The sequence below is a fragment of the Vulpes lagopus genome, chromosome 4, assembly GCF_018345385.1.
Source record: "Vulpes lagopus strain Blue_001 chromosome 4, ASM1834538v1, whole genome shotgun sequence".
Classification (NCBI taxonomy): domain Eukaryota; kingdom Metazoa; phylum Chordata; class Mammalia; order Carnivora; family Canidae; genus Vulpes; species Vulpes lagopus.
The window spans coordinates 122,567,886-122,581,001 of record NC_054827.1 but is presented as its reverse complement, the minus strand read 5'-3'; the positions used below and the strand labels follow the sequence as shown (position 1 = coordinate 122,581,001).

The 13,116-nt window shown below is 55.6% G+C and overlaps 1 protein-coding gene across 1 annotated transcript in view; it reads right to left on the bottom strand.

Moving 5' to 3' along the window:
• Positions 1–3,229: 3,229 nt before the first annotated feature.
• Positions 3,230–13,116, bottom strand: part of LETM1 (leucine zipper and EF-hand containing transmembrane protein 1) — a 41,654-nt gene continuing 31,767 nt past the window's right edge. Inside the window, exons 11-14 of the mRNA XM_041752316.1 lie at positions 9,494–9,628; positions 8,142–8,332; positions 7,054–7,192; positions 3,230–6,113 (exon numbers count right to left, since the gene is read on the bottom strand). Of these exons, the coding sequence (XP_041608250.1) occupies positions 5,964–6,113; positions 7,054–7,192; positions 8,142–8,332; positions 9,494–9,628 (615 nt within the window). The 3' untranslated portion in view covers positions 3,230–5,963. The remainder of the gene's footprint in view (positions 6,114–7,053; positions 7,193–8,141; positions 8,333–9,493; positions 9,629–13,116) is intronic.

Below are 13,116 nucleotides of genomic sequence, written 5' to 3'. Positions count from 1 at the left end.
ACCCCAGTGCTACCCCAGCATCATCTGTCCCTCCCTCCTCTGGCCCAGCTCACCCCGTGTCAGGTTTGACCAGAGGGTGGCAGCTGGTTAACCAGACCCTGGTCTTGTGCACTTTGACTTGGCTTCTAACTGGCTCCCTCTATAGCTGTGTCACTCACTTCCTGGCGTCTGGGGCCTCCCTGGAAGGGGAAGCTGCTAGGGTCCTGGATGGGAACCTAGTGCCGCCCAGTACCCTGACCCCACTTGGGGAAGTACCCCAGCACCCCTCCAGCCTGCAGGAGACCCCTTGTTTTGTGTCCCCAGCGCTCCAGGAGATGGAGGTGGAGGAGGGCGAAGGAGTGCCTGCGGCAGGGCAGGGCCCCAGGCCGTCAGGGAGGTCGGCGGGGCGGGGGCTGGGGTGGGGCTGGGGGTGGTGGGAGCCCAGAAGGGGGCCCCCCGCGGAGGGGGGCCTGGAGTGGAGCCCACTGGCGATGGGGCCTGGGGGGGTGGAGCTCGGCAGAGCGGGTTGGGAGATGGGGAGCTGAGTGGTGAGCCCGCGGGGAGGAGGTATCCAGTGGGGGGGCGTGGTGGAGGGGTGGTGGGGCCTGGTCGGGAGACCCGGGAGGGGCGAATGGCCCTACAGGGGAGGCCGGGGGCCTGGTGGGGGGTGGGGTGCCAGGCCGGGTAAGCTTGGAGCGGGGGTGGTGGGGAGAGCTGGGGAGGAGGGGAGCCTGGCGCAGAGGAGCCCGGTGGGGAGTCCGGGTTGGGGAGCCCACGTGGGAGCAAGCGGGGGTGGGGGGGTAGGAAACTGGGAGGCGGGCGGAGCGCGGGTCGGGAGCGCCCTCTAGTGTCGGCCAGCGTCCCCGCCGCGCCCCCGTCCTCGCCTGCGCGGCCCCGCGGGGCTCCAGAGGCCGGCTCGGGACCCGGGTCCAGGCCTCCAGGGGAGAGGCCGGTTCCCCAGACGCCAGCGGAGACCCCGGGCGGGACGCGGGCGGACAGGGAAACAGGCCAGGCGGGCAGGTCGGGGCGCTGGACACGCAAGTAAGGGTAGCTCCGCCCTCCGCACTGCGGGAAGCCTCCCGCCCCCACCTGCTGGCCCCGCCTTTCCCGCGGCCCCGCCCCCACATGCTGGTCCCGCCTTTCCCCGGGCCCCGCCCCCACCCGCTGGCCCCACCTTTCCCGCGGCCCCGCCCCCACCTGCTGGCCCCGCCTTTCCCCGCGACCCGCCCCCTACCTGCTGGCTCTGCCTTTCCCCGCGGCCCCGCCCGGTCAGACAGCACCTGTCAGGCGGCACCTGTGGCCCTGCCCCTCACCTGCCTGCTCACCTCCTCCTGCAACCCGGGCTGGCAGTTTCCCGAGTGTTCTCTGGTCCCCAGGGCGGGTGGGTTCCGCCCCAGCCCCGGGACAGGCCTCAGTGGCGGCTCAGGGAGTGAGGCACCCACAGGCCTCCAGCCCTTGGAGGGTGGCGAGCTCCTCATTCCTGGACTCGCAGGCCCGGCCCTGTTCACCTTTCTCCCACGCTGCCTGGGTGGCTCACCTGGGCTAAGGGCCTCGACACCCTTTCTGGCCCCCTGCAATCTTGTTCCTAATCTGCCAGCTGCCGCCCACCCACCTGTCCTGCTAGGCTGGACACCAACCATGCACCCCGCGTCCTTCCCCCCAGGCAGGTGGGTGCACACTCTTGGCTGCAGCTGTCAGTCTTCAGGGGAGATGGCCCCACACTAAGCACACTTGCAACCCGCTGGAGTGGAAGGGCTCCAATCGCCCCTACCACAGCTAACCAGTGTGTTTGTTTTTAAAGATTTTATCCATTTATTTGACAGAGCAAGTGAACTCATGCTTGCAGGAGAGGGACTCCCCGCTGAGCAGGGAGCCTGCTGTGGGGCTCAATCCCAGGACCCCAGGACCCTGGGATCATGACCTGAGTGGAAGGCAGACACTGAACCCACCAAGTTCCCCAGGCACCCTTGCGCTGTTTTAAATGGAGACCTCACCTGTCTCTCCTTTGCCCAGACCTGCCTTTCTCTCCTCTTCCCAGAGCTTTCTGGGGGTGTAGCTGTGTCTTGCTGGAAGGCTTTGCTTTCTGGAGATGCTGGTGCTCCTGAGGGGGTCACCAGGCTTTGCTGGGTGGGCACGAGGGGCATATGCCCACGGCCCTCACACCCAGCTCCCTGCCCCCACGACCCCCAGCCCCCAGGGAATGGTGCCGGGGACTCCCAAGCAGCACAGGTGGATTCCAGCGTTTCTGGGGGTCCACAAGCTGGAATTGCCCCTGAGGACATTCCATGGATGGACCCTCCTGGGATGACAGGGGAGCATTTTCCTCTTTCCTTCTAATGAGCTGTTTTCAGTCAGAAACTGGTGTGGTCATTTGCATGTGTTGGGGCAGACAAGTCTGAATATCACCATAGGGGCCTGGATCTCTGCTGACAACCAATTCTCGGGATTCCATCCTTGTTCTGATCAGGAGCACATTCCCCTGGACTGCAAGAGCCACCTCCTTAAACAGCCCCTGCTGCCACTCCCCCCCACTCCTCCCTGCCCTGTCAGCCTCTCCAGAGCCCTGCTGCCTTACAGGCTTACGGAAGCCACTGACCCAGGGCCCAGGCCAGGGAAAGGCAAGGGCTGAGGCCCAGCAGCGCCCCCCACCCCCACGCATGCACCCATAGCAATAACCTCTCCCACGTGGTTCCAGAGCCGTGTCTCAGCTCTCAGGACCTATGGGACAGAGGGGACAGTGGCCAAGGCTGGCCTCAGGAAGAGATGGGATGCTGGTGACAGTGGCCCTTGGACAGGGCATGTCAGGACTCGCAAAGGTGGAAGGATCCCACATAGCCTGCCATGCAGCCTGGCACCAGTGAAGGGGTGAGGCCACTTGAGACAGGGTGGAGATCCTGGGCTCAGGTGGGGTGATCTGTCTGCTAGAGGGAAACTGGGAGGATGGTTCTGCTGCCCACACTCCCCTGAGGCTCTGTGAGCCCTGTCCAGGCTGCAGCATAGTCAGAGCCCCCACATCACCCGGGACCCCTTCAGCAGAGTGCACAGCCCTCGGGCAGCAGTGTCCCCAGCCCCAGGAGTCCTCAGGGTCTTTGAGAACAGAACTGGGCTGGTGACCCTTCAGCCAGGATCCTAGTCCTGCCCACCCTGGTCCCAAGGCGTCCACTGAGGACTGGGGTCAGTGGGGAAAGCCTGGTCAGGCAAAAGCCTCCTTCACCAGTCTGCACAAAGCAACCACCACACAGTGGACAGGTCATGGAGACAGTGCTTTATTCAGCCTTCATACATTGAACTAAGCATCCAGCCACCAGCACAGAGATGGGTCTAGATGCACAGTCTGGCGGGACGTAAGGGCCCATGTCACAGAGCCAGGGGGCACCTGAGGCCAGAGCTTGAGCTCTGGAAGGCCCATGTCCATGTGGAAGCTGGCCTCACAGTGACACCACCACACCCACAGTCCACCCTTCTGCTGCAAAGGTAGAAGCAGACCTCAAAGCAATGGCAGACGCTCCAGCAATTCTGACAGTTACCACCTTGACTTCTGATGCATCACATGGTTCAAAAATCTTACTCGGAGCTATTATAGGAATATTAATTTGGCATTTTAATAAAAACACTATTTCTAAAAAAAAGAAAAGAAAGAAAAAAGAAAGATGTTTATACACAGCCAGGGAGGAAGTGGTTCTCAGGTGGAGCCGGCCCTTGGACCACAGGATGTCCCAGAGACAGAGCTGGTCTCAGGACGTCCATGGGTTCCTGCCCTGTCAGCCCAGGGCCCCACTGGGAGAACCACGGCCTGCAGCTTATTCTCAAAAATTACAAAGTGCCCTTCATTTAAAAACAAAAAGTCTGGATTTCAATATTCCAAAAGGGCTCCAGAAGCCACATGCCAATTTCCGGAATCCCAACTGACGACATGGGTGCTCAGGTGAGGTGAAGGATGAAGCATGTGCTAGGAATTGGCTTCCTTTCCATGCAGGCGTCCACACCACAGGCTTCTCCTCCTGAATTGCGGAAAGGCCATAAGTGCAGCCACACAACATAGGTGGTCAAGACACAACCGCCTCAGAAACCTTATTGCACAGAACTCTGATTTCCAGGTCCACTGTTTGTGGTGCCCACCCCCGGACATGAGCTTCAGCTTCAAGAAATAGCCAAGGACAGTAAAAGGCCACACCACACTGAGAAGGGCACCTGCAGCAGGCCACAGCCACCCTGGCAAACACCTCCGGCCTACATGCAGGTGAGCATCTTTCCCAGATGATGTGGACAAGCTGGGGGTGGGGGGCTGGGGGAGGAGGTGGTGTTCCAGAGCAGGGGGTGCCGGGCTGTGGCAGTGACCGTGTCGTGGAGATGCCCAGGGCACCCAGCCAAGGTGGCAACGGTGAAGACGGGAGTTGGGCACAGCTGACAGGGCCCCTAAGCACTGCTCACCAGAAAGACAACCGCCATCCTCGGGGTGCACGGGCAACCCAAAATACACACATATACTTCCTATGGCTCAACACCAGGCTACTAAAATAGTATAAGGTAATTCATAAATATTTTAATTAAGCATCTAGAATATATATCTTTCTCAAATAATCGAAACAAAAACCCTTTAGAACCCGATACTTTACAAAGGTTTACATTTGAGAATACATAATCTTATTCCTATTTTGTCAAGTTTCCTCTTTAATGGCTGAGTAAAAAGTTTCAAGTAATTTAGAAGCCATCCTTTCTGGGACCTCGTTCTCTGTTCCTGGCTCACCTGGCCACTCTTGTTCCCATGTCTTTCAACTCCTATGCCTGCATTCCCCCAAGAGAACGTTCTACCCATTAACGGACCTGGCCTCAGAAGGATGAGTCCAACACAGCTGAGACCCCAGGGCACAGCCCTGCCTGTCCCCACAGAGCACCAAATATCCGAGCTGCCAGGTGCCAAGGCGGCTAGACGCCAAGCCCTCTGAGGCTATCTTGCTCCACCCCAGCATGTGCCAGGCAAGCCTGATACTTCCAAAGCCAGGGGAGTGCCTTTCTGGAAGCCCCTCAGGACGTCCCGCCGCAGGCCCAGGAGCAGACACCAGCCTGCTGGTTCCAGAGGAGCTGGGAGTCACATGGAGACCCCGACACTGCACAGCTACCCTGGGGCACGGTTATGTCTGCTGAGCGCCCCCACCATCCTGGGGCCCAACACCCACACGGGTGATGAGGTGCTGACACCCTCAAGGTGGGAAACTTTCTAAAAACCACAAGAGCGTGATAAATTAGTTGAATGGAAAGGCTTAATCTCCAAGTTCTTCATTACTATCTCTCTCAGCCTCAATCACATCAGCTATTCTAGGTCAGACAGGCTGTCATTTGTGGAAATTCTGTACTAGTTAACTGGTTAAAGGGTTAAGGTAAAATCAAAGGTTAAACCAAGTAAGAGCTGACACGCACAACAGGGGACTTGCACAAGGCACCATGTTCCTGTCAGAGAGCTGTGGATTTCCAGAGGCCATTAGAGACACTTTTGCAAATGAGCGTGAAGCAGTGCCATGTATGGTGATGGTCAGGAGTTGCGTCCACTGGCCGATGGGGACATCTTCTCCAGAGCTGAGCAGGGCTGTGTGTCGCTAATCCCCATCTGCACACCTCAGGATCCATGGGCACAGGGAGTCCACAAGGCTGGTCCTTTCTCCTCCGGGGACAGGCACCAGCAGAGTGAAGCCCATGCAGGGGGTCTGGCCAGGCTCACTCTGGAGCCAGGAGGCCTGTGTGCGGCCGATGGTGGGCTGCCCACATGACCACCACGGCTGGGGCCACTGTGTGAATCCAAACATGATTCCCGGGAAGGGTTCAGGGATTCCAGACTGAATCAATCTTCACGGAATGATGAAAATTAAAAATTACTTGATTATGGAAGTTTCTGATTTATTCCAGACAAAATATTAGATCTGTCACTAAGAATCACGTCACAGCCATCACTATCACAGCAGGGCCGGCAGCTGGCGCTGTAGGGGTCCCTAATTCTTTACTTCGGCAGCCTCCTTCTCCGCCTTCTCCTTCGCCTTCTCCTTCTCCTCCACCTTCTCTTCCTTTTCCAGCAGGGCCACGATCTCAGCCACCTGGCTGGTGGAGATGTGGACATCTTCCTTGTCCACCAGCTCAATCACCTATGCACACAAGAAAGGGACAGGGGCTCAGGGATGGCCTGGACCCTTGCAGCACTTTCCCCGCAGGGCACACAGCGGAGTCAGAGCATATCTCCGTCATCCCAGAGAAGAGCCACTGGGGTGCTCCAGCATCAGACCCCACCAGACCTTAGGAGGCCCACGGGGTCCAAAAGCCCCAGGCCAGGTGAAGAGCTACGAGGGAGAGGGGCTCAGAGAGCAGACATGGGGATGAGGGTCACAGCTCTGTCAAGGGCTAAGGATACGGGCATGCAGGGCACAGGCCTCCCAACTGCCATCCACACCACGGATCTGGCCCCAAGGAAGGGGCGGCTGACATGGGCTCAGGCCTCCCAGCCCCGGCTGCTGGCAAAACAATGGTGTCCAGCATATGCACCTGATGATGCCTTGTCTTACAAGCGGACTATAGTCAGTCAACAGCTAGCTATACTTGGTAAATGTGTGAAAAAAAATCACTATCTGGACACACTGAGAGCCATTTAGACACTGTGAAGGGGTGCTCTCCTCAGACCCCCTTATGAAAGTGGAAGCCCATTCCAAGTCTCTTGGGCTGCCCAACACCAGGTACCTGAGTGTTCCCCCATTTTACATCCCACCCCCCACCCCTACCCCCCGCCCAGGAATTGGGCGACCCCTGCTGAAGCCTGGCTCTGGGGACGGTCTGACGCCACCATCCTCTGAGGTCTGGTGCCCCAGGGGCACTGCTGCTACCACACTTCCCAGACCGCACCGTGGCCCACTGGATGCTTCAAGCAGATGGGCTGCTCTTGGTGGACATTAACTATGCTTTTCTTCATTTCATGTGAAAAATAAGCCAAGGGTTTAGTGTGAGGACAGAGACAGGGCCACGTGTGGACAGTGCCCTCCCCAGAGTGAGCCCTCAGCTGGTCTGTACAGCCCCAACCCAGTCCCACCAACTCACCTTGACGAGGTCATCAATGTTGATCTTGCCGTCCTTGTTTTCATCCAGAGCTGAGGCCAAACTCATGAGCTTGTTTTCTGGAATGTGCTTGATTTGCTTCATGGCACTGATGAGCTCATTGATGCTGATGACATTGTCTCTGGGGGGGGGGGGGGGGGGGGGACACACACACGACACAGCCTGTATGTGGCACCACCAAAGCCTCACCAGGCCTCCTATGGGTTGGACCCACACAACCTCTTCTTCCAGAACTCCCTTGCCCCTGCCTGTGGAAACACCCAACCAACTCAGACGCAGAACCAGAAGCCTTCACGCATGTGTGCTGTACCCGGGCCAGCCTGGTCTCTCCACTGCTGCTGAGGACAGAGTCCCATGGGTACTGGGCAGCGCTCCTCAGGCCAGTCTGTGCTGGGGCCCAGGTAGGAGGGTCCGAGTATGGCTGTGCTGCCTTCTGACCAGTGAAGGCAGGCAGGCACACAAAGCATAGCAGGTCAACTCAGGAAGCGACATGGACCACGTCTGGGGGTGATGGTCTCCGAACCTGAGGACCAGCCTACCTGCCCCCTTGGAGACGTGGGAGCTAAAAGCAAAGTGCCCAGCCAACAGGAGCACCGGTGCCAGCTGCTACCACCTGGCAGGGCTGTTTCACCAGCCTGACCACTACTCACACAGCGACCAGGGTGGGGGTCGTCATGAGCGCCACTCTGTGCCTGTGTGAAGGGCATTCAGAAAGAGAGAGAGGAGGGCCCAGGGGTCTCCAGGGGAGCTTCCAGTCCTATGTACATTCTGGAAAGGTGATGGCAGCCTGGAGAGGTGTGTGGCCCCTGGTGGCCGGGGGGGGACCAGCCAAGCCAGGGCTGTGGTCCTAACAGTGGCCAAAGTGTGTATGTGTACGTGTGTGTGATGAGATGATTCCGAGAGCTACTTCAGTAAAATGGTTACCCACAAGTGGAGACTGAGGTGTGGCTGGGCTTCTGCCCAGAACTGCTGGCTCAAAGGGCAGGGGATGGGCATCATAGCTGAGAAATGCACCACATGGTTAATAAGTCTGAGAGCCTCCCTGTGCCTGACCTCCATGCCACACTCACCCCACAGGCGGGCTCTCGGCGGCAGGGCCCAACTTGCCAGCCTTCTGGTCCATCTCCAGCTGTGAGAGCAGGCTATCTATCTGCCCGATCATCTGCTGCACCCTCTTCGTCAGCCTCTTGCTGGCTTTAGACTCCTCCACATAGATCTCTTCGCCAGTCTTTGAAAGTTCCTTCTTGATCTCTTGCAAGTCCTAATGAAATTATTTGGTTTTAAGAGAATGTCTTAAAAATGGAGAACCCACTCACCCCAGTCACAGAGCTGCAAAATCCTATCTGTATCCCTCAAAAAAAATTTTTTTTAAGATTTTATTTATTGGGGATCCCTGAGTGGCTCAGCAGATTGGCGCCTGCCTTTGGCCCAGGGCGCAATCCTGGAGTCCCGGGATCGAGTCCCACATCCGGGCTCCCGGCATGGAGCCTGCTTCTTCCTCTGCCTGTGTCGCTGCCTCTCTCTCTCTTTCTCTGTGTGTCTCTCATGAATAAATAAATAAAATAAAATCTTAAAAAAGATTTTATTTATTTATTCATGAGACAGAGAGAGAGAGAGAGAGAGAGAGAGGCAGAGACACAGGCAGAGGGAGAAGCAGGCCCCATGCAGGAAGTCTGATATGTGGGACTCGATCCCTGGACTCCAGGATCATGCCCAAGGGCGAAGGCAGCACTAAACCACTGAGTCATCCAGGGAACCCCTATTTGCTCTTATTTTTGCACTCAAATATTATTCCTATAGTAAAGGAAATGGCATCTATCTGAACCTCAACTTTCTTCATATTTGTTTAAAAAAACAAAGATATGAATGAAAGAATCAAGGAAGAGAAAGTGATTTCTTAAATCCCAAGTCTTGACTGTCCCCATGAGCAAGCATCACAAGGAGGAATGGTTGGTGGGGCTGGAGACAGGGAAAGGGCGCTCAGGCTTACTGGTGAACTCCTAATTTCCAACAGAAAACCCACCACAGCAATAGGGTTGCTATAAAAATGGCTAATTATTTTTCCAATCTCAAACCTAGTCAAATTTTCCTAATGGATCTGTGAAAACATAGTTCTTTTATAAAGCAGGGTCCAAAGCCCAGGTGGGGCTTGAGTTCACAACCCCAAGATCAAGTCACACGCTCCCATTGAGCCAATGAGTGCCCCGAAACAGCTCTTTTCAATCAGATTCAGAAATATTATTTATAAAAGACATATTTTCTTAAAAAAAAAAAAAAAAGACCTAGGTATAAGAAAGAAGTGTCTTCTGGGGAAACACGAATAAGAAGAGTTTATTTATGAAGCAGCCAGACTATCTGTCTGGCACCTTCGCAGGTCCACACACTGCCAGGGTGCATACCCCACCCGGAGCAAAGGGCCCACCTCGCTGTAGTCCTGCACGTCCTCCTTGAGTAGCTCCAGCTCCTCCTTCTCCTTCGTCAGGGACGACTTCTGCTCCTTCAGCTTCGAGCAGGCATTGCTCAGTATGTCAATCTCCTCTTTTGTTATCTCCTCTTCCTACAAAGAAGACACATGAGCACCCCCAAAGGACACCCAGCTGGAGGGAAACCATCACTGCCTCCCCTCACCCCCGGACTCAGCGCATCTTCTATCCACACCGTCTGCTCCTACCGTGCCTGGCAGAGGCCTGCAGACGTGCACAGTCCCCACCCTCGCCCCTGCAGCACCCCGCATGCCAAGTGCACCCATGCTGTGTGCATGTTGGATACACACATGAATTTGTGAAATCATCACACCTGATAGAGACCTGTCAGCTGCCCCAACCATTTCTATCCCCAGGCCACCACCTTGGAGCTGCCTTCCAGCAGGTCACACAATCACACCCCAGACTGTGAGCTCATGCACAAAGGGCATCGTCGGCCTCTTACTCAGAGACCCATCCGCATTGTCTCGTGCCCCTAGGCGCTTAATGGCATCCCATCCAGAGCACAGACCAAATTTGCTCATCCACCACCAGCTATTTTAGCTCCTCTGAATTTCCATATACATTTTATTAACTTATTTTTTTAAAGATTTTACTTATTGAGAAAAAGAGAGAGAGCTCAGAGGGAGGAGGAGACTACACCCTGAGCAAAAAGCTTGATGTGGAGCTCAATTCCAGGACCCTGAGATCATGGCCTGAGCTGAAGGCAGACACTTAAATAAGGCCCCCAGGTGCCCCTCCATATACATTTTAGAATAAGTCTGCCAATTTCAACAAAAAAGCCTGCTGGGATTTTGATGATTTTGAATCTACGGCTCATTTGCAGAATTCCTATCTCATCAGTGAGGACCCCCTGCACCCACGAGTGCAGGAAATCCATTTGAGTGAATTACCCTCAACAACACGATAACATTCACTGCACAGTTCTTCATGGCTACTTTCAAATGTGTCCCTAAGTGGCTCACTTCAGGGGACTGTAAACGATATACTTTTGAAATTTCAATTTGATTGCTCATTACCGGTACAGAGCAGCACAGCTAATTTTTAGCTGCTCACATCCTCTGTAAAGAGGCAGTTTCACTCCTTCCTTCCAACTGTGTGGCTTTATTCTTTTCCTTCCTAATCCTGGCCAGAACCTCTGCACAATGCTGAACAGAAGCAGTGGGAGTGGACGCGTGCGCCAGCACCCTGCCATCAGGGACCCAGCTATCTGCAGCTGTTTCCACAGATGCTCTTCATCAGGTTGAAAACATTTTCCTCTACTGGCTCACCAAGAAATTTTTTTTTTTTTTTTTTTTTAATCAGGAACAGATGCTGGATTCCGTGAAACGCTTTTTCTGCATTTATTGAGATGATCACATGTGATTTTTCTCTTCACTCTGTTCATACACTCATTACATTAACTGTTGTTTTGTATCCTCTGGACAAGCCCCAGATCATGACAGATTACTCTTTCTTACAGAGTAGCTATATCTGATTTGCTACAAGTTTTTTTTTTTTAAGATTTTATTTATTTATTCATGAGAGATGGGGGCGGGGGGCACAGGCAGAGGGAGAAGCAGGCTCCATGCAGGGAGCCCAATGTGGGACTCGATCCCAGGTCTCTAGGATCACGCCCTGGGCCGAAGGTGGCGCTAAACTACTGAGTTTACTCAGTAAACTCAGTAATAAACTACTGAGTTTATTACTAAACTAATAAGTTTGTTAAGAAATTTTTACACTTGTGTTCCATTCCTCTCCCGTGGACCTGGTACTGCTATCAGCTAATGCCCATCTCAGAATGAGCTTGGACACTCCCCCTGCTCGGACTTTCTGGAGACAGTCTGCATAGCTCTGCAAGGATCTCTTCCTTACATGTCAGGACTCACCAGGAGCTTCACCCATGAAGTCACATGGGCCTGGGCTTTCTCCTACAAGAGCTACCAGACTGCTCTCCTCACAGGGGCAGAGCTATTCAGGTTTCTTGCCCCCACGGCAAATGGGCACCATGAACCTGTGAGGTCGCACCGCCGATGGGGCCAAAGGCACTCGTCCTTCCTGTCCTTACGTATCTTTCCAGGGACACACGCCTGTCACTGAGAGTTCTGTAAAGGTCTGGGCTTCCTGCTAAGAAATCCTCGGCAATCCTTAGTTCTCCTGACAGTCCTACAGTCCCTTCATATCTAGGCCTTTATTCCCTAGAAATGGGATGCATCTGTTTCCACAAAGACAGCCGACGGTGCACCAGTCCTATTGGATGACAGGCGCTGCTTCTCCCTGAGCTGCGCTCCATGGGCCCAGTCAGGCTCCATCTCTGCCCATGTCTTAGTCCTGCACTGCCTCAAAAATGACCCTGATACCTTGGGCCTGACCCTTCCCTGGGTCACCCTTTGAGCGAGCATGGCCCCTCTTCCTCCAGGCCTCCTCCACAGGCCAATGCCACCACAGGGTTGTTTCCATCTGTCTCTGAGGCCATGTCCCAGGATGGCCCTGGCCTCCTCCACAGGCTTGTCCCATCCACTGTCCTACGCCTAAACACACGGCCTCTGAGCCTCATGGACTATCTCAGGCAGCAGCACCAGCTCCAACGTGCCAGCCCTGGTCTTCTTGTGCCAACGGTCCAGATCTCCCCAGAGACCCAGCTCTCCTTGCTGCCTGCTCCAGCGGGGTCCTTCCTGCCGCCCCTTGCAGGTCCACCCTGAGATACCCGCAGGGGAGTTTCTCCTTCCACCTCCACTCTACACTGGCTCCCACAAGGCCACGGACTGCCTCACCCTACCTGTGGGAGTCGGGTTTTTAGGCCTCACCCATCCAGCCCCTCAACACCCCTGACAAAGCCCACCCTCCCCTGGATGCAACCCTCCCCCCATGAGCAGTTGCCCCCACAGCCTTGTCTCTCCTCTGACGCAGAGGCCACCCTCTTCCGACCTCAGCTGAAACCCCCCCGCCCCCACCATGAATCCGCCATCCCGGGGTCTCTCCTGCTCCAGCTGCCAAGCTGACGCTGCCATCTGCCTACAGAGTCTTCCTGTACCCAATACACAGGAGTTCAAGATGGAAGGTATCCCATGTGGGGGAGCAGGCTACAACCAGGACAGTGAGGCCACCCAGAGATGAGTACTGCTAGGTGCACAGCACATCGGGGTGGGGGTACCAGGGCAGGTGACAAAAGTGGGCCTGTGGCGAGAGAGAGAGAGAGAGAGAGAGAGAGAGAGAGAGAGAGAGTGTGTGTGTGTGTGTGTGTGTGTGTGTGTGTAGGTATGTGCACAGTAGCTTCCCTCCTCCACAATGTCCAGCCTAGCCAGTATGGGACCTGAAATACCTGCCTTCAGGCGGGGATGCCCTGCCATTACAGGTACAGAGGGCTGTGGGCCAAGCAATGGGTGCCTCAGCGTGCCAGTCGCTCAGGTATGGAGTGCACCTGGCTCTTCTCACACCACACCACACCAGGTCTCTCCAGAACATCTCCCCGCTGCAGCCTCACCCTCCTCAGCCTAAGCCAGGCCAAAGCACTGCAGGACCACCCCCCCCCTCCCGCCAGCCAGCCCCCTCTTCACTCTCCTGTGAGGCTTTGACAGCCTCT